General features: G+C 39.4%; 3 protein-coding genes and 1 long non-coding RNA gene across 6 annotated transcripts; 1 reads left to right on the top strand and 3 right to left on the bottom strand.

The window, feature by feature from the left end:
* The first annotated feature begins 218 nt into the window (after positions 1 to 218).
* Positions 219 to 1,763, top strand: LOC135341383 (uncharacterized). The gene has a single exon (XM_064537918.1). It carries the CDS (start codon positions 457 to 459, stop codon positions 1,684 to 1,686), a length of 1,230 nt encoding a protein of 409 aa, XP_064393988.1. The 5' UTR covers positions 219 to 456; the 3' UTR covers positions 1,687 to 1,763.
* A 2,253-nt stretch (positions 1,764 to 4,016) lies between these two features.
* LOC135341533 (uncharacterized) lies at positions 4,017 to 5,388 on the bottom strand. Its single transcript, XM_064538116.1, has one exon. The coding sequence runs from the start codon at positions 5,023 to 5,025 to the stop codon at positions 4,063 to 4,065; it is 963 nt and encodes a 320-aa protein (XP_064394186.1). The 5' UTR covers positions 5,026 to 5,388; the 3' UTR covers positions 4,017 to 4,062.
* Positions 5,389 to 12,648: 7,260 nt separating this feature from the next.
* On the bottom strand, positions 12,649 to 24,452 carry LOC135341997 (uncharacterized). 3 transcript variants are annotated; one of them, XR_010396709.1, is made up of 4 exons: positions 24,098 to 24,452; positions 14,319 to 17,158; positions 13,050 to 14,250; positions 12,649 to 12,943 (listed from the first exon to the last, which is right to left on the bottom strand). It is a non-coding gene; the product is annotated as an uncharacterized LOC135341997 (long non-coding RNA). The 3 variants fall into 3 exon arrangements; XR_010396712.1 differs by lacking the exon at positions 24,098 to 24,452 and adding an exon at positions 17,254 to 17,318 and having other exon boundaries at positions 14,319 to 16,805; XR_010396708.1 differs by lacking the exon at positions 24,098 to 24,452 and having other exon boundaries at positions 14,319 to 14,960; positions 16,610 to 16,743.
* On the bottom strand, positions 17,937 to 21,007 carry LOC135340854 (uncharacterized). The gene has a single exon (XM_064537270.1). It carries the CDS (start codon positions 21,005 to 21,007, stop codon positions 18,233 to 18,235), a length of 2,775 nt encoding a protein of 924 aa, XP_064393340.1. The 3' UTR covers positions 17,937 to 18,232.
* Positions 24,453 to 24,946: the final 494 nt, after the last annotated feature.

Below are 24,946 nucleotides of genomic sequence, written 5' to 3'. Positions count from 1 at the left end.
GGTTGTTACAGCATCTGGGCATAAAAAGTCACCGCGACAGAAAGCGTACACCAGATATTTTCACCAGGGATTGATTGTTTGTGCCAAAATGTTCTTGTTTTTCCATGGTGTTAGTCGCACACGTATGAAGGCCCTGGCCCAAAGATACAAAGAAAATGGATTGACCCCAAGGATCCATGGTAACACCAAGCGTTCCCCGAAGTGGACACTTTCTCTCTCTTCAGCTGAATTAGTTGTTCGTTTTTGGTCCACTACACTCAACTCCACGGGCTTCTTTTACCAGGCCGTGTGCCTGGTTACAGCCGATCAGACCTGAAGCTGCTACCCTCTAGTGCGACCAAGCGTTCAATTTGGATCGAATATCATCAATCGGCCATCAATGACAGCAGTATTCACACAGTTGTGTACAGCACCTTCTGTCGGCTCTGGCGTACTCTCCTACCACAAGTTCTCATAATGAAGCCAATGTCCGATCTCTGTTGGCAGTGTCAGCAAAACAGCACGGCTATCATTCGTTCTGCCAACAGCCAGGAATCCGATAAAAGCTCAACTCTCAAGGCTGCTGAAGACCACCTAACGCACGTACAGTTGGAGCGATCGTACTATCGAGCGATTTGTGATGACTGTCGACAAGAAGTCCGAACATGCTTCACAGAAAACGGCACCTTCTCACCACCACTGCCTCACTCGGGAATCCCTGCAAACACCAAGAGAATAAAAGTGCATTATTCATTTGATTATGCTCAGCAAGTACATTACCCATGTGATCCTCTGCAGCCTGGGCCAATCTTCTTTTTGACACCTCGGAAGTGCTCAATCTTTGGTGTTCATTGCGAAGCCATCCCCCGTCAAGTAAACTTCCTTGGAGACGAGGCAGGAGATTGTGGCAAGGGAGCAAATACCGTCATCAGCCAGCTTCACTATTACTTCGAACACCATGGCCTAGGGGAGACGGAGGTGTACCTGCACGCTGACAATTGTACGGGTCAAAACAAAAACAGCTGCATGATCCACTACCTTTGTTGGCGTTGTATGACAGGACGGCACACGAAGGCCACAATCTCGTTCATGGTTGTCGGCCACACCAAGTTTGCTCCAGATTGGTGCTTTGGTCTTTTGAAACAGCGGTACAGAAGAACGAGAATTGGCTGTCTCACAGATATTGCTACCGTTGTCAACCAGTCTGCAGTCTGCAATGTCTCCCAGCTCGTTACTAGAGAGGACGGGACAACAGTTGTGCCTGTGTTTGATTGGACCAGTTTTTTTGCTGTCCCGATGAAGAAACTGACTGGTATCAAAAAGTTTCACCACTTTTACTTCGATTCGGCAAAACCAGGCGAGGTCGTTGTGAAAGTGCGCTCCGATTCAGCCGAAACGAAATACGAGTTGCTGAAACAGCCTTGGACTCCTGATCCTCAAACACTTCCCGACAAAGTTCCACCAAGAGGGCTCTCAAGTGAACGTCAGTGGTACTTATACGAAAAAATCCGTCCGTTCTGTCCCTTTGAATCACAAGACGTAACTTGTCCCTTGCCTACCGCTCCAAGGCCAACCAGTCGCCATGGAACTCCAGCTACAACACCTCCTCCCCCTGAGTCATCCCAGCCACCTGCAAAAAAACGGAGATGTGGTTTGTGCAGGCAGGAAGGACATGTTCGAACTGTTTGCCCTCAAAGACAAGACTGAATTATTTTTTATACTTATAATATACTTATTACACTATTGCATACTTCACATGAAATGTTGTGACTGTTACTCATTCAAGTTAAGCAAGAAACACACTAAAGGCTACCTAGATCTAGGGTGTAATTTAACTTACTTGAGTTAGAGAAGGTATCCTTAGCCCTGGAGCTATCTTGCTTCCAAATGGTGAGATGTGTGACTGCTGTGCCCTATTCTGTTGTAGTCATTAGCTCAAGAGCTTCAGGAGTAAGCGATGGAAGTAGTATACTTTATCTACAAGGCCCTAAAGCTTTCTTAGAAAAATAATTTTAATATCTACCACGTGTGTACTATTTTTTGCATTACGTAATGCATTACCTAATGCATAACGCGGAAAGATTACGAAAGATCGAATGCAATATTGCATTCGAAAATTTGTCAATGTTTAAGGGGCGTTTTCTCAATAACGTTATTTCAGAGCAGAGAGTTTCAAACGATCATAACTTCGTCATACTATGAGGTATGTGCACGCTAAGCAGAGCATTACGTAGGTAATTTTCTGCTCTATCAGCAGGTGTATAGATCGCAGATTTTTTTGATCAAGCGAAGTGGTCTCTTTTCTCAGATCATATTTCGAGGGTATAAATTTTCGCGGATGGACCTCTACAAAGGATTTCGCGGATTTTATTTTCGTGGTCTGAGTTCCAGCCTTTTGGCGCATGCGCACATCAACATGCAGCTGTACCTCCACACCGTTAGCCTCGAATCCAGGCCTAGCCTGTATATAAAAAGAATCGGTGAGGCGATCGAGGCACTAGCACTATGTCCTCCACCTCTAGCTCTAGCAGAACGTTTGCTGTGCAGGCCGTGGTCAGGGGATACCACCAGTACAGTACAATCTGGGCTGCTGCTACAGGAGAAATGCTCCACTGCCAAAGAGAAACTGCCAACCCTCGTGATACCTTTGCAGTGGCAGTTGTAAGATCATCATCGGCCTCAGGACTAGCGCCATGTACAGTTGGACATGTTCCAAGGAAAATTTCGACTATTTGCTCTGTCTTTATTCGTCGAGGTGGTTCTATCCGCTGTAGAGTCACAGGATCTAGAAGGTACTCTCAAGATCTTCCCCAGGGAGGATTAGAAATCCCATGTTTATTGTTGTTTAATGGCACAGAAAAAGATACACTAAAAGCCGAGAGGTTAGTAAAAGCTGCCCTTGTTACTGATGTTGTTACTGATGTACCAGAATATACTCCGAAAAGAACAAAGCCATGTACTGGCAGTGACTGTGGGTTGAGCAAAATTAGAAAACTTAACCCTCTCAGTCCAGAGATAGAAACACTATTGGAAAGCAGCATTATTAGTGGAGACAAACTCTCAGATCTTCATGTTAATTATGCTCAGCAGCTTCTACAGTGTCAATTTCCACATTTGAAAGGACTGCAGTCAACACTTTTCCAGCTAAAAACAATAAAACTGTTACCTGATGATAAAGCAGATCGTCTTCAAATAGTCCATAGTCGAAATGACCATTGGATCGTTGCATCTAATATGGAATGCGAGAGTTCTGTTGTTAACATTTATGATTCAGTTTACAGCAAACCTGACAAAAACACGGAAGAGGTGATTCTAAATCTGTTCAATATCGATTCTGATAGAATTAAATTGAATGTAATCAGTGAGCAAAAAGAAGAAGGAAGCAGAGATTGTGGTGTTTTTGCTATAGCTTTTGCTACTGCAATTGCATATAGAAAAGACCCCTCCCACTTGATTTTCAATCAAGTAGAAATGCGTAAACACCTTTTAGCTTGTTTCAGAGGCAGAGAAATGACATTGTTTCCCACTAAATAATCATTACTAAATAATACGTATATATACACAGTCAGTTTGGTGAGTCCATAGTTGACACTGGAGAAAGATAATCTGTATAATACCAGCACCTTTGAATCCATTCATGATGATCTCTTTCTTAGTCTGGAAGTAATCATACAGTTTGACTAACCACTGTGCCCCTAAAGGTTTCACAATACTAAGGCGAATGTCTACCGACTTATTTTCAGCTCTTCCCTCCAGCTGCTGGTAAACCTGATGTGCATACCAATCTTGAAATTGTGCTCTCAAGAAGATTTAGGCTGGTTTATTAACGCTAACGTCCAAGGGTTGCAGCCTGTCCGTACAATTTGGTGGAATCAAAACCACAGATATATGATTTTCTTCGAGAATACGGAACAGGTTTTCGGTACACTGGCCTTTAAAAACATCAAACAGTACCAGGGCTGGGTAATCTGGTTCAAGGTGCAATTCTTCTCTTTTTTTCCTAACATAAGGTAGCAATATCTTTTCAAGATACCCATCCATTGTTCCAGTATTAGACCAGTGATTGGGAGTATGTGTAATGTGCTAGTCTGAGGGAAAATTGAACGATGGAAGACACTTCAAAGTTTTCCCCATGTATATTAGCTGCACTGGGAGAAAATCACCAGCCATAGAACAGGTGAACACAGCAGTTATTTGTCGTTTGTCATCTACGCCAAAAATTTCTATTCTCTTAGCACCTTTATTTGCCATCGTCCAAGATGATACGGGAACATAGTTAATTCCTGTCTGATCCCAATTAATTATTAAATCAAGAGGGATTTCATCCATTTCAACAACAGTTTTTATATCCAACAGAAATTGCAACTTGAGGGCTTCAAAATCGTCAGGCCTAACTTTAGCCTTGGTGCTGGCTCTTCTTTTTACTAGCCCCATTCTCCCCATGAGGCTTTTGGCCCAGTCTTTTGTTAAAGAAATGTGTCCACCATTACAGGCAAGCAAATTACAGTCTTTAGTTTTCACTATCCCTTTAGCACACGCGATTAAAATTGCTGTATTAACCACTGCCCCATTTTCACGAAGTGAAGTTAAATAGGCTCGAACTTGTTCCTCGAGTTCTTCTCCAAGGAGAAGTGGACGGCCTCTTTTCTTTGTTGGGAGCTCACTAACAGTTAAATTATCTTCACCACACCTAACACGCTTCTTTATTTCTAACCTGTAAGAATTCCTCCATGTTCTGACACTGCTCTCCTTAAGATTGAGATTGGGAAACATTTTTGCGTAGTGCCTGATGGTATTAGCAATACCATTTTCTGCTGCTCTTCGGGCTATCTGAATCTTTTCTTCAGTTTTCACTAAGATGTAAGGTCCTCTTTTCTTGGTGCTTGGTGTTCCATTGTTTACTTGATCGCTTAATATACCCTTCACTGCATCATTAACCTTGGAAATTGAAGACGATGGAACTTTGGCAGAAAGAAAACCTTTAGGATCTGGCAAAACTTTATCCACTGCTTCTTCGGCTTTCTTAAAGTATTTATACAGAGCCATTATACAGCGCAAGTACCTAGAGAGAGTAAGCTAGCTAGCTATACATAGCTAGCTGGCTATACCGGCGTCCTTGTCTCTTTTTTATTTCCTCTTATTGTCGATAGGTGTGGTCAATAATACTAAACACGCCTACTTAGGCTACTAAGATATAAATTTTCGTGGGTATAAATTTTCGCGGTACAGGCTCAATCCGCGAAAACCGCGAACATTTTATACCCTCAAAATATACCCGCTATACGGTATACAACTGCTGTTGTAGCCGGGAAATTTGGTCATCTTTCTCTAACATTTCCGCATCTTTCATCTCGGAGTTATAATTATAATTATGTGTAAATAATTGGAATCCAGTAAGTCAGCAGTGGTTACAACACCCTAAACGTTTCTGCTCGCGCCATGACACCTTTTGTCACTCTTATAATTATTATAGACAAGTTGTCAGCAGATGGTATATATTTCCTCCTTGTTACTGAAGAACACATTGATCATCTATTTTAACAATGTTTATCGTTAACCAAATTTTTTTATGGCCCTGCTGGGTTCCGTTTTGTTCACCGAACACAACAAAGAAAACTCGGCCTGGGATCGAGGCTAAAGCATTGTTCTGCAACAAATCTCCTCAAGTGTGTCCTGTAAATTTTTCTTCAACTGTATAGTACACGCGCAGAGATGAGTATGAAAGAATTACAGCACTTGATTCCTAAGCTGATCAACCCTATTGGTAAGAAGGATGATTTCCTGTTCATATAATGTATTAGGAATGCCTCATGCTGTCATGCAGGTACGAGGGGATTTTGGAAAGAGGAGAACAAGCCAGCATGGTGGCCCTGCTGGGTTCTGTTTTGTTCACCGAACACAACAAAGAAAACTCGGCCTGGGATCGAGGCTAAAGCATTGTTCTGCAACAAATCTCCTCAAGTGTGTCCTGTAAATTTTCACTGCATGTCAGCCTGGTGTTAGAGCCACATGCTGTTATGCACTACTTTATGTCTGTGCATGTACATCCTTATCGTTAATAAAAATATGCCAGGTATCTTTGCCTGAATTTACTTAGTATGCATGGAATGGTTTATTTAAACAAATCACGAGGCGAAGACTATCGTAAAAAAAGAGACCATACAACAACCCCCCCCCTTGTCCACACACTACCTACACAGGAGTACAAGGGAACCACCGCCCACACACTACCTACACAGGAGGCTGCCTCAATTACTCACCACACAAACTCCCTTTCATCAAATGAACCACCCGATATTGCACCAGTGGACATTGTTATTTACCCCAAACCATTTCACAAATTCTCCCAGGGATATATGGAGACCTTGACTGATGTTGGGCTTACAGTGCAACATAAAACAATAGACAGTGCTGAGAACAAGGACAAGGACAAAAAACAAAACAGTGCACGCACAGTTCAACGGTTTGCAGGAGGTTAGGGGGAGCCTCTTTGTGCCTGCCTCCATGTCTCATAGATTACTGATAATTGTTGCCAATGTCTATCAGCCTCTTCCACATTATTGGTGTCCTGTTCTGCATTGTCAGTTTCATAATCTCCATAATGGCTACGTGTGTTTAATTAATGACCGTTTGAACTTATATTCCTCCTCTGAAGTATGCAAGATACTTTTTGAACATAATTATAGTGGGGTGCAAACTTAATGCTGATTACCGCCAAAATTAGCAAGTAAAGAGTAGGTGTGTTTTAAAAAAAATTGGTTCTGTTTTTTACGGAGGTGTGTTGTCTGGCCACATGCAGCCTTTAGCAGCAACTCTACTACCTGTTGCCTGAGAGTATCTTTGTCTGCCATCTCTCTTAGCTATTGAGGATATTTTCCAGTGGATTTTCAGAGGGATTACCAACACTGCCTATTTGCCTGCTGTTCTGTTATTGATGACGTCATAATTACAAATTTTTTTTACTAAAAAATCAATTTCCTGTTGCTAAAAATCAACTTTTTGTATACCCATTCCTGAACTCGCCACCACCAACTCAGTTTTTCGGCACACTTCTGGCGTAAAGAGTATCCCCAAGAGCTGCTTGGGCAATGGCTTTTACCCATTCTAAGGCAGCTTCTTGGCTAGAAAATATTACAATAATTACGGCACAGTACACACAAACTGACTAACTACTACTTCTTTTTATTGGGGTCTCTTTTTATACATGTAGTATACTGAGGGTAGCAGTCCTCCTTAGATGATACATTTTCGTTGTTGCAACAGTAAATACAAATAGTTTCGTAGTTTCCCACCGAATAATACAGTTATTCAAGAGGCTTGTAACATCGAATTTTTCTATGTCTGCTATTTGACCACCACAGGTGTATGTATACTGCTCTCGTTGAACTTGCTATAAATCAAACACCACATTTCACGCTGGATCATCGAGTTAGCATTTTTCACATGTTTCATGCTGGGAGACTCTTCTGCTTACTAGTTTTGCGTGTTTGAAGAGACAGCCTGTGCCCATACACTTCAACCTTCAACAAAAGGACGATAGTATCCATCTTTACCAGGGATGGCTTGTCAAAAGATTCTTTAGGCGTACGTACTATAGTTTACGAGAATACAAGAAGGCTCACCACACTTTTTGATTGTGAATCTCTATATGGTGTATAGAGCAGTTATCTATATATGGTGTATAGAGCAGTTATCTATATATGGTGTATAGAGCAGTTATCTATATATGGTGTATAGAGCAGTTATCTAGCACAGCCGAATACCCATTCAGGTGAGGAATTAGTACAAAGTCATAAAATGTATCACGTGGTACCTTTGACGGTTTTGACATCTAGGAGTGAAATGCATGCAATAATTTCTTCTTGTGAGGTTATGTGCTGAGAATTTTCGCAGCTTCTTGTTTTTTTTTTTCCCATGAAACCATCTGGAGAAAACAAGTAGATCCCTCGAGTATAATGTAATGCAATGGCGCATGCATGCACGTGTAACGTGCCAGTGTGAACATAATTATATTCACATATTGAAGCTGAATATGTGTGCCATGAAGTAATGTGTTGGAAATTATGTTATCTTATTAGTTATTGTGTCACTACGCATTATGTCATCAGTATTGTAATCACATGATCGGACACATGTTGTGAGAAATGAATGAAAGATGAACAAGAGTCAATCTAATTGAATCCTGTAGTATAGCGATAATAACAACAGTTTGAACGGTTAAGTAAGAGTGAATTTTGATTATTTACATGCATGGTCCTTCGAAAACTGTCACAACCCTTTTGTGTTTATAAACCTCGTGATCGGCCGCGAAAATGCATGTTCAATAATTATACATTGTTCTGTTTACTACTACCCTCACATGTTATAATTATTTTGTTTACTCACCTTTTCGTGGTGATTTCTGACAACGTGACTATACTACCATTTCAAAGTGAAATAAAAAACACCTATATATTTATAGTAATAATTTTTTAAGTTTCATGTGTTTTATACTCAGCGGCATCATATTAATGATGCCAGTCTGTCGGTCACAATTAACTTGCCAAGCCATCCCCTTCTTTCTTTTTATATCATCACCTCTAATCAGAGAAGACAAGGGAATCCGTACACGAACAAATTCTTCGTTCCATAGTCGATTATACGTATACATGTTAGTATAATTATGTAGTTGTTCGATAGTGGCCATGCAGTGTGTGGACTAGACTAGGAAATCGAATCCGGAAAAAAAAAATGCCTTGTTGGTCTAGAAACGACCTCCATGATGTAACGGCGCCTCCGAGTCCTTTTCTAGTGATAGAAACAGGAACCAACTTTCCGTTGCAGTGCGTAGTGATGCAATTGTTTATTTCTTCAACAAATAGTTGTAGCTGGTCTGAATTCATGAAGCAGAGCATATTTTGGTGCACGGCAGCAGCTATCGTCCGACATTTCCATACCCTGTCCGATGTGGGTATAATTATACTCAGACTAACTGTCAGGATCTTGCTCCGAAATTGTTGACAAGGATGTGTCTATAGAGTCAGAAAACAGCTATAAAGCTACACTCTGCCAGAAGTAAGCAGCCATTTTGTGAACTCTGACCTCTTTACAGATCCACCCCTTTTTTACATTGACAGGAAATTCCATTAACAGTCACTATCAGTATCATTCCCAATGAGATTCCTGCTTGCTCGCAATTGGTTTGCCAATTGTATTTGAAGATTATCTCTAGTACATGTAGGAATCAGACCTTCTGTTTCCATAAACACGTGGTAACATTCTGTATACAGTTCATCAGTTATCATCATAATCATGCATCACCCATTCACATTGTCTATCTTTTTGCTGTGTTTACTGTTTAATATTGTGTTTTAATTCGTTTATGGCAAATAATTATTTATCAGCATTATTATATACACAATGTACCCATTTTTAATCGTTCTATCAGTATTCAATTCATTGGTTGCAAATAAACTAATAGCACAGCGCTATAGCTTGCACTGCATTTTTTTTTATGGTGTTCTAAGCCACGAAAAATGCTTCCACCGAGGCATCAGCACCCGCAGTGCTTTCAGTATAGCCGCTTTGTGTGGACTTTGGATAATGTCCACAACTGTTATTTTGTACACTGCAATGTACTTTAATTTACCTTTCCATTCACAATGGTCATAGCAAACACGATACATGATACCGGCCACCTCTCCCAATTGCCAAACAAGGCCTCTTCAACTTAATTGGTTAATGCTATTCTTTAAGGCGTCACTCTTTATCTGCAAAAAATTAATGGATAAAATACTTTATGAATACATAATCATTTGAATGCATAAAGACAATACTGTTACGAATGAATATTGATGCATTAAATTAGTACACGTGTGAATTCAAAATGTATTGTACTAACTAACCTCTATTATCAATTGCAGTTTCCCATTGTTGAACACGGCCACATCGGGGTGCACCCACTTCATTAGGGTAGGGTCGCTGTACCTTTTGGTGGCCACCATGCACGACCCATCATAAGTATCATTTGTAGTGTTTGAAGTAGAAATCCACCTGCGGATGATCGACCTCTCAAAGTAGCTCGGCCGAGTTGTCATCACAAATCACGAGGCGAAGACTGCTCACACGAGCACAAAACAAGGTTAAAACTACAATTAAAATAATTTGAGAGAGCGCTTTTCCAACTCCTCACCCAATCAGATGGTCACATAATTTGGTCATAATTATGACACAGGACACAGGATTTTGCTCTTTCAACAAGTTGAGTATGAGTTCATGGTCAATGCAAGTTCTGCAAGATGGCAGGTTGTTATCTGTTGTTCTGTTATTGATGACATCATAATTACAAATTTCCATGACGTCATAATTACAAATTTCCGTTTACTAAAAACAATTTCCTGTTGCTAAAAATCAACTTTTTGTATAGAAAATATTACCATAACTACAGCACAGTACACAAACTGACTAACTACTTTTTCTTTTATTGGGGTCTCTTTTTATACACTGAGGGTAGCAGTCCTCCTTAGACGATACATTTTCGTTGTTGCAACAGTAAATACAAATAGTTTCGTAGTTTCCCACCGAATAATAGTTATTCATTTTCTTATTGCAACAATGTCTTGGGAAAACCGACTATTCAATGCAAGATCTGCTATTTGACCACCACAGGTGTATGTATACTGCTCTAGTGCTCGATTCAGAGTCTGTCCTTCACTGGGTGTAAGGTATATTACTTCCACATCGTGATTTTTGAACTTGCTATAAATCAAATGCCACATTTCACATTCTTTGCACTGGACCATCGAGTTAGCATTTTTCACATGTTTCATGCTGGCAATAAAAGGGAGCTCTTTTGCTTACTAGTTTTGCGTGTTTGAAGAGACGGCCTGTGCCCATACATTTAATTATAGTATCACGATAAATCAAACGCAAGCATCCAGTAGAGTTCAAATGACAATAAAATTTAACGAGCATCAAAATGATATTTAAACACTATTTCTAAACATTCCAGAATCACTATACTTCTAAACATTCCTATGCAGAGAGTTTCCATTCTAGAAGATCCTCTCCCTGATCCTACCATTTTTATATATTGTCCCCAACTTAATTGTCGTGTATATAGATCTGTGACGTGGTTATCACAATTTCCAGAGGTGAGAGCAGCTTCAAAAGCAATGCATTCACCCCCCCTAGGGATGGGGTCAGGCAAGAAATTTAGCTTGTCATACAGAGAATACAAGAAGGCTCACCACACTTTTTGATTGTAAATGAATAATGACTATATAATTATGGTGTATAAAGCAGTTATCTACCACCAAGTCGTAAAATAATTATTATATATAATTATATACATAAAACTATAAACATACTTTGCATCAAAAACAAAAAAAGCACAATAATTATAGTCCCAGTTGTGTTTGCTGTATCTTTATCTTCTTACTCTGTGGGGAAAAACAGTCGGTGTACCAATACCATATAAGGCTATAATTATAATTATGTACTAGTATCAAGTAGCACAGCAAGTCGTAAAATGTATCACATGATACCTTTGACGGTTTTTACATCTAGTATTCCTTGTAGTGAAATGCATGCAATAGCAGATATCCTCCTCCACTAATCAACAAAAAATGGTTCGCTGCCGGGCGTCCTCGCAAACTGTATCAGCCACGTCATCTGGCTCTAGATCAGTAGAGCACATATTATGTCAGAGTAGAAAAATAATATTATCTTTCCTTTAGGTTATGAACTGCAACCGGAGAACGGAGGCTAATCAGTGTAACACATACCGTATATGCTTGATCAGAGGCCGCTCTTGTATAAAGGCCTCACTCAAATAGTAGCCTCCCTTGCTAGCAAAATGAAACATTTAGTAGCCGCTCTCAAATAGTAGCCTCAGTGAACTTTGACTCTAGCATTTCTGCACGAGGCAGCAAAAAAATTATTAATACTAACAGCTAGCTACATGTACGTAGCTTCTGGGTACAAGTAGCAGTTCAAGTTTATGCAGGTGAAAAGAACTTTTGATGACAAACTAAAGGTTGTTGAATTAGCTGGAGCTAATAAACGCCGCTCTTGAACAGTGGCCTCTCTCGAATTGTAGCCTCCTCTTCCAGCAAAATGAAACGCTTAGTAGCCGCGGCTCCTGATCAAGCATATACGGTATCTTCGTTTTCTGTTTTCGACATTCATTTCTTTTAAGTTGATTGAGCAACAAGACAGCAGGGGTGATGGTTAAATAATTATGCGAATAAATTTGTCCAGTGTATAATTATACCGGTGCATGCATAAGTCAAGATAGACTACAACACTTACAAAGCCAGAGTCCATCACATCCACAAAGCAAGGATACATTTCTCTCAGCTACTCGCCCGTGATAGGGTGTTCCAGCATTCGTGTATGCATCGCACTAATCACTTCAATTTATGCTGTTGAAGTGATTACACTGTCTGTAATACAGGTCATGGTAGAGCGGGAAAAACGTCCTGGTATTTTACCCAGGCACCAGTTTTCCTCGACGCAACCCTCTAGGTACCTTTGATGTGTATAGCAGCCATGCATGGTTATGCATTGGATCGGCCCTTGTGTCCGTTTGCTACTATAAGTGTTCACAGTGATGTGTAGTACGAGACAAAGGTGTATCAATCAATCTACAGTATATAATGTCGTACATGCAATTCCTAGAGAGGTAGATCTATAGTGGTATATAGCACCAGATATGGTCAACGTTGGCCTCCCGGTTTTATCTGAAAATGCACTGACTTTTATACAGTATATTGAGATGTAATGCATATGATTGTCAGATAGAATCAAAATGAATTTCAAAACTGTGCTATAATTATATTTACCATCTGAATTCAATTGGTTGCTAAAATGGATTTAAACTCAACACGACATTGCGTACTGCTCCTAATTACTCGATATCATTGTAATTTGCCTTCTTGCTCATCGTGAGTGTTCTTTCAGTTTTCCACAGAAAGATATCCTCCTGTAAAGGAACATAAATATAGAATACAGATGCACATTGTATGTAGTACGTCATGCACAATTAATGGTATAAATATCTAGTATTTACATATCCGGTATGCATTTACTTCCAATTCTCTGAACGAAAACCTCTCAGCTCGGCTGGTCTCAGCATCAGCTTCTCAGGAAACTCGAAGTCAACACTATATCGTTTGGAATGATTGCAACTTGGCTGTACATACTTGTAGTGAAGTATAAACAAGTTGATTGAAGTTCGTTTTTGTGGATGACAAAGTTCTCACACAGGCTAATTCATTTTCTACAGCTTTGCTGACGTGCACTTATCGAATATTCGCAGAAGATCAAGGAAGTAGTCCAAGAGTTCGTCTATGATCTTCCAGCTACTAATTCGTGCAAAGATTGGACTGGGAATATTTCGATAAGTCTGCCCCTGCACAAAACGAAAGAATTTTTTCAATTCCACTTGAAGTGCCTCAAACATTTTGCGCGATATAGAGTATTTATAATCACACACATTTGAGCGGAGGAGTCCATTTTGATGTTCAAAGAGAGGCAGCACGCAAATGTTGGATGAGCACAATTTGGTAAATCCTTCAGAGTGGCTATTACTCAATTCGGTCCCTCAAAGCAACAGAAACGAGTTGCAGACTTTTGGGGGTAGCATCTAGCAATTGTATCAGGGTCATCTCCTATCTGGAAATAAAATGGTAACACTTTCTCACAGATTGTCAAGCTGGTCTAATTAATACACACAGCATACTAGTGATTACATGTTTCATAAATGAATGACAGCGCTTCAGATGTCCACTTTTTAGGCAATTGCACTGGCACAGAATATATTCTGTGCCAGTGCAATTGCCGACTGGTTATCCTCGTGCATAACTGTAGTTCACAATTTAACTCTGAACTGAGCCACATCACTTCTTGTGTAGCGCTCGAGAGTGCGATGTATTCAGCCTCGGAGCACCACTTAACATGAACATAAATACAAAACGTTCCGCCGGGCCTGTTTTTCATCTGTGTCTTTTGTCTTCGGCGGGGCTACAGAGAACAGAGGTACAACTAACTGGATGTTATTGCATTACTTACCTAGCTGGACGCTTCAACCTCTTCGTGCAGTTCTCCCCTTCCAGCTAGATGTGCAGCATGCTGGATACATACATCAACAAAGTTGATTGCCACCTTGCAGAGTCAGAAATGTCATCTGGTATGTTCTGTGGATTCTCCTAATTTGAAATGCCACAGTATTTGCCCCTTAGACTTGGAGAGCATTCTTGCACCAAGATTTAAAGGCTTGACTTGTATATGCTACAAACATATAATAACGGCTGTGAGCAATAGGTATGAGCTATATAGAAGTATATACCTGTATATACCTGTAATGAGGTCATCCATGCATCAAGCTTTCAACTTCATCGTAGTTGTCCCGGAACAGTGCACAGGGGCGAAGCAATTTCACTTACTATTTAATTGTCACCTAAGTAGTTGCTATACTCATACTTTTGGAGCTCTCACCAATTGATGCAGTGAAATCGGTGTCAATTCGCTGAAGATCATCAAGTGGTATGGAGGTGGCACTTGGTACAAGCCACATGAAGCGCCCCTTCTCTACATTATTTTGTCAAATTGCTCTATAAGGCTGTGTGAAACCTCTAACAGTAAACCCTATGCGCTCCGGGACCTTTGTTGCTGTGTTCTAAAAAGAGTGTGTATGAAATGTGGTTTACCATCAATTTCGTGGTTAATTTTACCGTAGTTGAGACCAAGTCAAAATAGTTAAGAGAGTGTTTATACCAGAATTTGTTTTCATCAGCATACGTGCGTTTGCTTTTCAGCCCATCAGTCTGCTATTTCACCTAATAGAGTGAAGACTGGAAGTTTCGCTTTGTCCTCATTCTCCTCTTTGGATGAGGCCTCAGCACTGCCGTGACTTGTAATGTGAGGATATATTTCTTTGAGGAAATCCTCCACCTCTGCAATCATATGAACCATCCCATCCTCTGTGATAAGCTGATAAGCTGTTTGCATATAGGGGTAATAGATTAGTTATTTTAATGGAATTTGTTCATTGTTTCTCTTGAAACTGAGATAACCAACACGTTATTTATAACAAAGACTAACTTCACTATTAAATTTTGAATTAAATAATTATCTTCTAATCACTAAAATTTAGTTAAAACAATCGACTAAACTTATGAATTAAATCACCTGTCATCATAATAAATTATACGATCAAGTTTAGTTAAAATAACAAAGACTAACTTCACTATTAAATTTTGAATTATCTTTTAATCACTAAAATTTAGTTAAAACAATCGACTAAACCTATTGAATTAACCTCAGTTTTCATTATAAACGATCCCATAAATTTATACACTCAATCATTATGTATAAGTATAGCAAGCCGGACAGGAATGCATACATGTACAAAAAAGAGCAGTTAAGTCTTCGATACTAGTCGATAAAGTTCCGTGACAACAGTTAAGTAACATTGCTTCTTTTTTTTGTGTTACCCTCCGGCAACTCGAAAATGAATTCCTGGAAAAACATTGCAGCATTTGCGCAGTATTTATGGTACTCTAAATTAAAAACGTAGTGGGTACAAAACCAGATGAACAGGGCCATAGCGAAGGACGTTAGCTTTACAAAAACCTTTTGCTCGATGAACATGCACATAATAATCCGCCCTAGTATCAAGCGATTGCAATTCGTGGTGAGCTTCGAGCTGGGAGAATGTACCTGGTACGTACCTATACAGTTTTCAGTCACAATCAATACCTGATAGGGGTTCCAAGTCAGGTGAACAGATAGAGTCACTATCATCATCACTGTGCAATGGCGTATCATGATCAGATGCTGACTCATCAGAGCTTGAAAATGGATCATTGTCACTTCGATTCTCAGAACAATAGCCCATTGACTCACTTCAACAATAATTTCTTTTTGGACAACACTGTCTCTGATCACTTCATTTTCGTGTCTTCCTAGAGCGTTAGGGTTAGGGTTAGGCTGGTTAGGCTAGTGGCTGGAGCACTGATGTACACCCACCTGGAATAACCAATACACTCGTGTTTGAAAGTCTGAATGAGTCTTGTACACGCATGGTCAGATGTGCGGTGCAGGAGTTGAGAATACGCAGTAAACAGCCTGTCGGAATTGAGCAATTTTGTTCTCCAAATCAGAAGGAAGAGTTTGAGCCATTGATGTTCTGGCACGTAAAACAAGATTACTACGTCTCAAGAATCTTCTTAGCAAACCATCAGATGCTTTAAAATCACTTAAGTATGGCTTTATTAGCTAAATTGCCTTCATTCTAATCATTGTAGTGCTTACAGGAATGAAACTCTCATCACGTTTTTTGAGTATCCATTGCTTCAATTTTTCCTCAACGTGATTTGGATAGGTAACCTTTCGTCCTTGGCCTTTTCTGTTCTTTCTTAGAAGTTTTGATGGTTTTAATGGCACCTTTTTTACAGCCACCATCTACATTAGATGAAGGAATACCAAAACGTTTTGCAGCACAACGAATGCCATTTTGTCTTGCAACCTTTAACTTTTGACCATTTGAATACATTATTTGTATTTTTTTGACTGGTGGACTTAGCTCTGTATAATTATCTTTTATACTAGCTTTTAACCCTACTCTTATACACACCTATGGGCATACCTGGATGAGAACTTGTTGCAGGTATAGATCTACCGTGACTACGGGTCCAGGTACAGTTGTTGCATCCACTTGCACATTGACTTTGCGAGGTGTGCCCACAGGACGTTTTTTCTTCCAGTATGGCCTGGAAGAAGTTGCAACAGCTAGAAGCAGAAGGTCTGGCGTGAACAGTTGGAGCTGGAGACTGTCTGACAAACTGAGCAGGAGGAAAAAAATCCTTTAGAGTTGCCATTCTCCACTAGCACTATAATAAGTACTAAGCAACGAGCAGCCCCTCCCCTTCTGGTCACGCTCACATTGCGCATGCTCTTTTTCGTTCTAATTAGATCGGGACGTCTAAAAATATTTACATTTCCTGTTGTTCCTTAATATAGAGTGAAAAAAATTACGTAAGTCCGAAGTGTCCCTTAGAATAGAGTGTCCCGGTAATTTGGGTGAATACGGTAGTTATCCTAGCCCCAAAACATATCCAGGAGCCATATTTCTAGATACATGCACTGTATTTTAGCAGTGCATGTATAACTCCAATTAAAAGCAGTAGCTAATGACCTGTATTAGGGCTGACAACATGAAAAATGAAATTCAACGAATAAGTCTCAAACTTGTGATATATACTCTACTATATGATAGTAATACAGATGCACCTTCAAATCCCAGTTACCGCTACAATTTGTCTTGCAATGGTGCTGCTTATTTCACAAAATTTACCTGAAAGTTCAAAGGTCATGATGGGCTCTATAAAGTGTCATTTTTTGAAATTCTTATCAGAGCTTACCTCACTGTTTTGATTCTATCCATTACTGTTACTAACTAGGAGCATAATAATCAACTGAAAACTGGAAAAGAATCTCACAGGTAGGTATTTCAGGGCTAGCAGCATAATTATAAACATTTTTAGTAGGTCAAGCATTTTGGTAATACACTGGAAATGTGCAGGTTCCCAGGTGGCCCTTAGGGTCCCAATGTATTGATATGTCCCTCAGCACTGTGCTCAGTTAATATAATTTGTTTTGAACACTTATACCCATCTGATAAAAATGTACTATGATCGTATGCAATATAGTCTTCTGTAAGTCACAGTATAAGCCCTAATCTATTGATTTTAGAAGCTTTAAAGCTTTTATACAACTCAGTGATCTCTATGGATTACTTTAAAACTTAAGTTTCCGTCTTCTTTAGTGCTTAGTCTGATTTCCCATCATTTATACACCACATACAGTGTACGAATCCCTTATACCTATACTGGCTAGCCACAGAATATGTCTATAGGGTATACTATGTTAAAGAATTACTTGCTACTATGTGCAGCAACTTTTGAGCGACTATATTAAAGTTATGTGCAATGATTTATTGTATATTATTCATTGTTATTATTCATTGTACTATAATTATTGCTTTATACATATAGTACTGATCGAGTTAGCAGATATAGAGTACTTTGGAGCTGTCGAGAAAAATGAAGACCATTGTTGCTGCAGCAAGTCACCGACTCACCGATCCTTATCAATTGAACAATTACACCACATGCATACATAATTTATGCATGGCCAAAGCAAACAATTATTTACATTACAATGTTATTAATGTTATCTTTTGTCATGGTGAATAAGTGCTTGCTATAAATTAAGTAATCCTTAGATTGTTAATAATTAGGTCTTCAAGTAAATTAAAGTGGCAATGTTCATCTTCGTCTTCATATGCAACTTCATGTAAATTTGTCTGGGTATCATAGGAAACTACGAAACCCCGGAACCATTCAAACTCTCCAACATCAACTTCAAACTTTTGTTCGATAGATTTGCCAACTAGGCTAGCTGGATCGTGACAACAGTGGTCACCACTAGGTTCTTGAGTTTCCATGAATTTTAGTAGTTCGAATGCTATAGTGGCTAGAGGACGCTTCTTTCCACGTTGAGATAATGGTATTTTTATTTCTTGCTTATAAACTTTCTTGCGGATATTAATCTGGTCTTTTAACAAAGATAACTTTTTGTCCCTTTTTTTGGCTGCAGAAAGACTGGATTCCTCAATATCTGCAAGAGCTCCTCGAAGCTCAGTAGCAGAGGTGATTAATTGAAGTTGTCCTAATTTCATTAGCTCTTCTTGGGTTCTTTTTTTCAAAGCGTCTCTCCTCTGTTTTTGCTCGTAAAGTTTTTTAGTTCTTTGTGCTTTAATAAATTCTTGCTCTTCTTTAGAGTCAGTTTTTACTCTTGCTCTTTTTGCAGCAGCGAGAGTCACAACTTGGTCGCGTTCTTCCTGGGGAAGTTCCCTAAGCCAAAGCATCGTTTTATTTTTCTTTGTTTCGATCAAGTTGGAGCGTGTCAATTGTGATAAATTTGGAATACTAGTAGTTAAGTGATCGTTTAAGCCCAGTAGACTTTCACATATATCATTTGTTGGAGGTAATTTTTTGAGAATTTCCTTTACTTCTGCCTCAGGATCCCAATATATTCCATTTGGTAATTGATTTTTAGCGTAGGCACCCAGTTTTTTTTTCATTGCTGAAACTCCACTAGCAATTAGAGGAAAAAGCTTATCGTCGTCGAAAGAATCAGTTTGAAATAACCTCTTTTCGACATGAGAATACTTCGAATGAACTCGATGGTTTGTCATTTCGCTTCCATAGAGGCGGTCTTCAGAAGGAAAAACTCTCATTTCTTCGCACATTATTGCCTGTGGTTCTTTCTCAATTTCTGCAAGAAACAATGACAGTTCCAAGTAATGCATATTCATGTCCCATGCAGACTTTGATAGTGCTGTAGACTTGGCCAATGTCATGAGATCAGCATACACATGATGAAATATGAGGGCATCAGCTTTGAGCTTGGATATCTCATCGGTGTCCTGCAACTTATTGTACACATCGCGTTCCAATTTGTTTCCATCAGTGCTTTTACCACAATACTCGAGAAAATCACACGCAGCAGAGATAAGGAATAAAATTTTTCCTGCGTTATGGGCAGTCACAAAGTATCGGCTCCCTACCTGACGGTCTAAAAAGGTTTTGCTGCACAACGTATAGTACTCTCTTTGGTCAGCAGAAAGGTGTTGTTCGTTAAGCATTAAATTTAGAAAGTCAAGAAAGCTTGATGCACCACATCCATATTCTGGAACTCCATGGCGACCAAAAAGTTTACAAAACTCGTGAACTAGAGTGTCAGTCTGATAATACTCACGTCTTTCACTTGCATTGCTGCTGCAGCTAGATTCAGTCTTCAGCCCCTCGAGAAACGCTTTACGTAAGTTTATTCCGAGGTGCATAGCACAAAAATTCTCAATGATGTCCACTGCATCACCATTCGCAGGCCCAAAAACACTCTCATCCTCTTCTCGCTTCTTTTCAAGTAATTGATTAAACTTTTTTTGTGTTGATGCTGAGTCTGAGGTTGATGCTGAGTCTGAGGTTGAGGCAGACACAAGTGTCCAGTTGATTTTGTCGGCATTCGGTATTTTCAATACACGAGCAATATCCCTCAGCTTTTCAATCTCTCTAGACATATCAGCAATCATACTCTCAGCACTTCCATCAGGGAGCTCGTTAACCGAGATCACCAATCCATTAAAAACTGTGCCTCCAATTTTTCTCTGAAACTTGGTTGTCCCATCAGAGTTTAAGTGAAAAGAATTTGCTTCAGATAAAACTTTTGCTTTGTGAACCATGCTTACAGTTTTTAACTCGTGTTGTCGCATATACTTAGCACAGCTCTCACTTGGCAATTGCAGATTCTCAACATCAGCTAAAGGAAAGAAACACTTAATAACAGCTTTAATCGTAGTTTTAATTTTTCCAAGGGGCACCTGATCTGCAAGAAGCTGGTAATATAGAGCTCTGAGAGCAGGTGTATACTGTCCGTTATCAATTGTGTGAAAAATCATCTGACTATGATCTACTAGTGAACTTGCTTCTGTTGTTGACGGTAGATATGGTACCAGCAGCTTTGCATACTTAGATAGGTGTGAGTTCTGCTCTAGTAGTTCTTCTTCGTAGTGTGTGTGGTCTTGGTAGAGATGTTCATAGCTTTCAATTGCTTTTAATTTGCTATTTAATACAGCTTTGTTTTTTCTCTCCAGGGAAATAACTTTCTTTGTGGAATTTTTAACTGTTTGATCCCGTTCTGTTTCAGTACTACACAGTTTCCTCTTTACTAGGTCTAGTTCTGCATCTGTTTCTGTCAGTTTGGATGCCATACTCTTAATTAAAAGATCGTGTTCTTTCAATTCTTTTCTTAGAAGATGAATTTGCTGGTAACCAACCCCATAGCTCATGTGACTACAAGCAGGTTCATCAGACAAAACGATCTTTTCGACAAATTGATAAATGTTGTCAGGACGTGATCCTTTTTGTCTTAGACTGCGATCAATTCTGATGTAGAATCGCCCTATGCTTGTTTTCGTCATAAATCGAGATTTTGGCCACTTTAGTAAGAATTTATGTAAGCATCTATAAAATCCAACAGTAGTTCCATCTTTAACACACCAATCACGTTCTTGGATGAGAGCTGCTTCCAGAAATTCTTCGTTCAAACCACATTCAACCAATTTCTCGGGAAAAGGAGTCGAATCAATATCTGAAATGAACACATCTATTAACAACGCACAGGGACTCCAAAATCAGAACAAAAAACAAAACACAGTCCTCAGATGTCCATAACACTAAGCCATCATAGGGAATTTCATGAAATATCATTTGAACTACTAACAACCAGCTACTTTGGTTTACATGTGTAGCATCAAACGTTATATGCTAACCTGTTGGTGGTGGATTGCGAATTTTAGGGGTCCATATTCTTTTATTAATTCACCATAAGTAGCCATTTATCTGAAAATAATATACAATAAATCATTACAGCTAACTTATAGAGTGCTCAAAAGTTGCTCACATAGTAACAAGTAATTCTCTAACATAGTATACCCTATAGACATATTCTGTGGCTAGCCAGTATAGGTATAAGGGATTCGTACACTGTATGTGGTGTATAAATGATAAAAATCAGACTAAGCACTAAAGAAGACGGAAACTTAAGTTTTAAAGTAATCCATAGAGATCACTGAGTTGTACAGCAGCTTTAAAGCTTCTAGATTAGGGCTTATACTGTGACTTACAGAAGACTATATTGCATATGATCATAGTACATTTTTCACAGATGGGTAGAAGTGTTCGAAACAAACTATATTAACTAAGCACAGTGCTGAGGGACATATCAATACATTGGGACCCTAAGGGCCACCTGGGAACCTGCACATTTCCAGTGTATCACCAAAATGCTTGACCTACTAAAATTGTTTATATGCTGCTAGCCCTGAAATACCTACCTGTGAGATTCTTTCCCAGTTTTCAGCTGATTAATATGTTCCTAGTTGGTACCAGTAGTAGATAAGAATCAAAACAGTGAGGTTCACAGCCAAAAATCCACGGGTCCGTTTCAGGCCGTTAGTTGAAAACGGGCCGTTACGGCCCCGTGAACGGCCTGTATACAGGATGTAGCCCACCCACGGCCTGTATACAGGCCGTTCTCACAGGCTGTAAACAGGACGTTAGCCCACGTCCTGTTTACAGGCTGTTGCAGCTGTAGCTTATGCGCATGCGCTAGCTTGGGGCAGGATGACGTCACCTGACTACAAAAAGAGAATGAGACAGACAGAGCTCTGAGAAAAAATCCTGCTGCTTGTCACAAGAGGAGCTGCTGGTCCAAAAAGACAACTTGAAGAGGACTATACACTATTAGTCTACCTGTGAACAGAAAAAGGTGAAGCTGTAGCAGCATGTTATTATATTAAACAGTTATATTATTTTTATTGAACTTTCTCATAGCATGCAGTTTGTGTTCCTCTAGTTCCACAGCTATTTCAAATCTGTAGTGAATTTGACCTCTAGTGTAGTTGGCAGCAAAGGTCTGTAAATTTCACCTCTACTGTATGTTTATAAATTCAGGTTTGCACGTTGTTATGGACTTTTGAAGCTGGAACACTGGCCAATTTTACAAGGTAAACGTTTCGTTTTGCTTCCTTTTTGAAATAATCCTCCTCATCGTAGGCTCCCATCTGAAGTTTTTTCACTATTGAAAAAGAGGTGTTGAAGAATGCTCCCAGGTTTGTTATTCTCTTTCACTAGCATTCACATATTAAACACGCGATCAAATTGACTTTAGATAATGCTGCCGAGTTGAAGTCTGGACTAATTACGTAAGTGCCACTGTTCTATTGTGTTTTGTGATACGTTATTGCTTCTATAGACACTAGATGTTGTCAGAAGAATGAACTAAAGATAAAGCAACAGTTTCCTGGTAAGAAAATTCAGCAACTATGTAATCTGTGTGAATAGCGTATTGGTGTACAGTTGCGAGATATCTTCGAGATGAAAAAGAGCCCTTGTAATGTGTACAGCACACTGTAAGCTGTTGACTGACTTCATAGTACGCCGGTAAGATTATTCACAGTGGTGTGTTCTTCTTTTAATCTTCTAACTCTTCTTCAGATGTTGCAAAACTCAAGGTTTGTTTATTGTTTTCATCTTTAGCACTCGTTACACATGTTATTTAATAGATTTCTTTATTGGCATGCCGAGTTGGAGTCTGGATGTGTTAGGTAAGTGCCATTATTTTATATGTGTTTGGTGATGCATTATATGCCTCATAGATTGAAGTTTTTAGACGAATGATAAAGAGAATGCAACAATTGCCTGGTAAGCAACTTAGTTTAATCTATGTTAATAAGTATTATTAGTGTACAGCTGGCGAGCTATCTCGGAGATGAAGAACGGCCCTTCAAGCTGTTCACTGACTTCATAGTACGCCGGTAAGCAGTGGTGTATTTTTTGTATAATTCCCAGCCTCTTCTCCTCAGAGTCTATCTTTGTGCGCAAAAACAAGACGAATATAAATACAGTAAGTTAGTATACTTATGTGGCGTTAATGTATGGTTCAACTGGTTGTTTTTATCTGCAGTGCCACCGTGGGGATGTGAAGACACGGACATGATAATGAGAGACATAATGTAGCTGAACAGAAATTAATATAATTATATATATCTTGTTCTTGTCTTCTTTGTCTTTGAATTGTGACCTTTTGAAGCATGATACTAGCTTATTAAATTGTGCATGAGAATAGTATGATACAGGCTGAATACAGGCCGTTTGTACGGGCTGTTTACAGGCTGTATGTGAACGGCCTGTTTAGTAGTGTCTACCCAACGGTCCCGTATCAGGATGTGGTAAACGTCCTGTAACGGACATGTAACGGACCTGACACGCCCTGTGGATTTTTGGCTGTGTTAGCTCTGATAAGATTTCAAAAAATGACACTTTATAGAGCCCATCATGACCTTTGAACTTTCAGGTAAATTTTGTGAAATAAGCAGCACCATTGCAAGACAAATTGTAGCGGTAACTGGGATTTGAAGGTGCATCTGTATTACTATCATATAGTAGAGTATATATCACAAGTTTGAGACTTCTTCGTTGAATTTCATTTTTCATATTGTCAGCCCTACCTGTATATATATGATTCAGCTGTAAATATATGTAGCTAAGCTCGTAATAAATTTGCCAGCTTAGAGCTGAAAATTACGAGGAACATTAAACAGCATTTTTATGCTCATCAGTTCGAAAGTACGAGGGACTTCCAACAGCACAGAATTCTTCTATGAAGATTTTTTATTAACAATTTTTTGCAATCACAATACTAGATTAGCTGTCAATAGCACACCTGTATCAAGTTCCACCTGCATTGGTTCACCCTGAATAATCACATGCACAGTGCAGTGACACTGTAAATGGGGCCAGGTCAGAGGGGCCAGGTGATGTTGTGAAACCCTTGTCCATATAAATTATGACATCATACAATTTATGCTGATGAAGCAGGAACAAGAGCACATGGCAAATATTTAAATAGTGACTACTATCTTATACTGTGACCTAGTTGCTGCCAAAGCCCTCTGTTTAAGCGCTTAAGCAAGCCAAGAAAAATTATCTCCAGTGCTGTGTGAAGATTGGACTACCTTTCAGTGTACTCCATGTTGAAGGCGTAGAAAGAGTTTCTTTGTAGGTATTGTGGCAATTTTTTTCCTTTTTCTACACAAGTTCATTAATTATTTTATCCTCTATAGAATGTTAATTGGTGTTGGCAACCTGGCCAGAGGCATCGCTGTAGAAATTAAACATTTTTCGGTGTTTCACTATCTTGCAAGCAAAGATAAGTTGAATCATAGTTATTATGCAGGGCCTAAGGTGTCATATATACTGGGGGGGGGGGGAGGAAAGGGGGGATATCCCCCCCCCTAGCTCCAATTTCCCCCCCTTTCAATTATGACTAGACTAAGTGTCCATGGTATTGATAGCAA

This window comes from Halichondria panicea, chromosome 1, assembly GCF_963675165.1.
Source record: "Halichondria panicea chromosome 1, odHalPani1.1, whole genome shotgun sequence".
Taxonomy (NCBI): Eukaryota; Metazoa; Porifera; class Demospongiae; order Suberitida; family Halichondriidae; genus Halichondria; species Halichondria panicea.
This window is presented reverse-complemented; position numbering and strand designations above follow the sequence as displayed.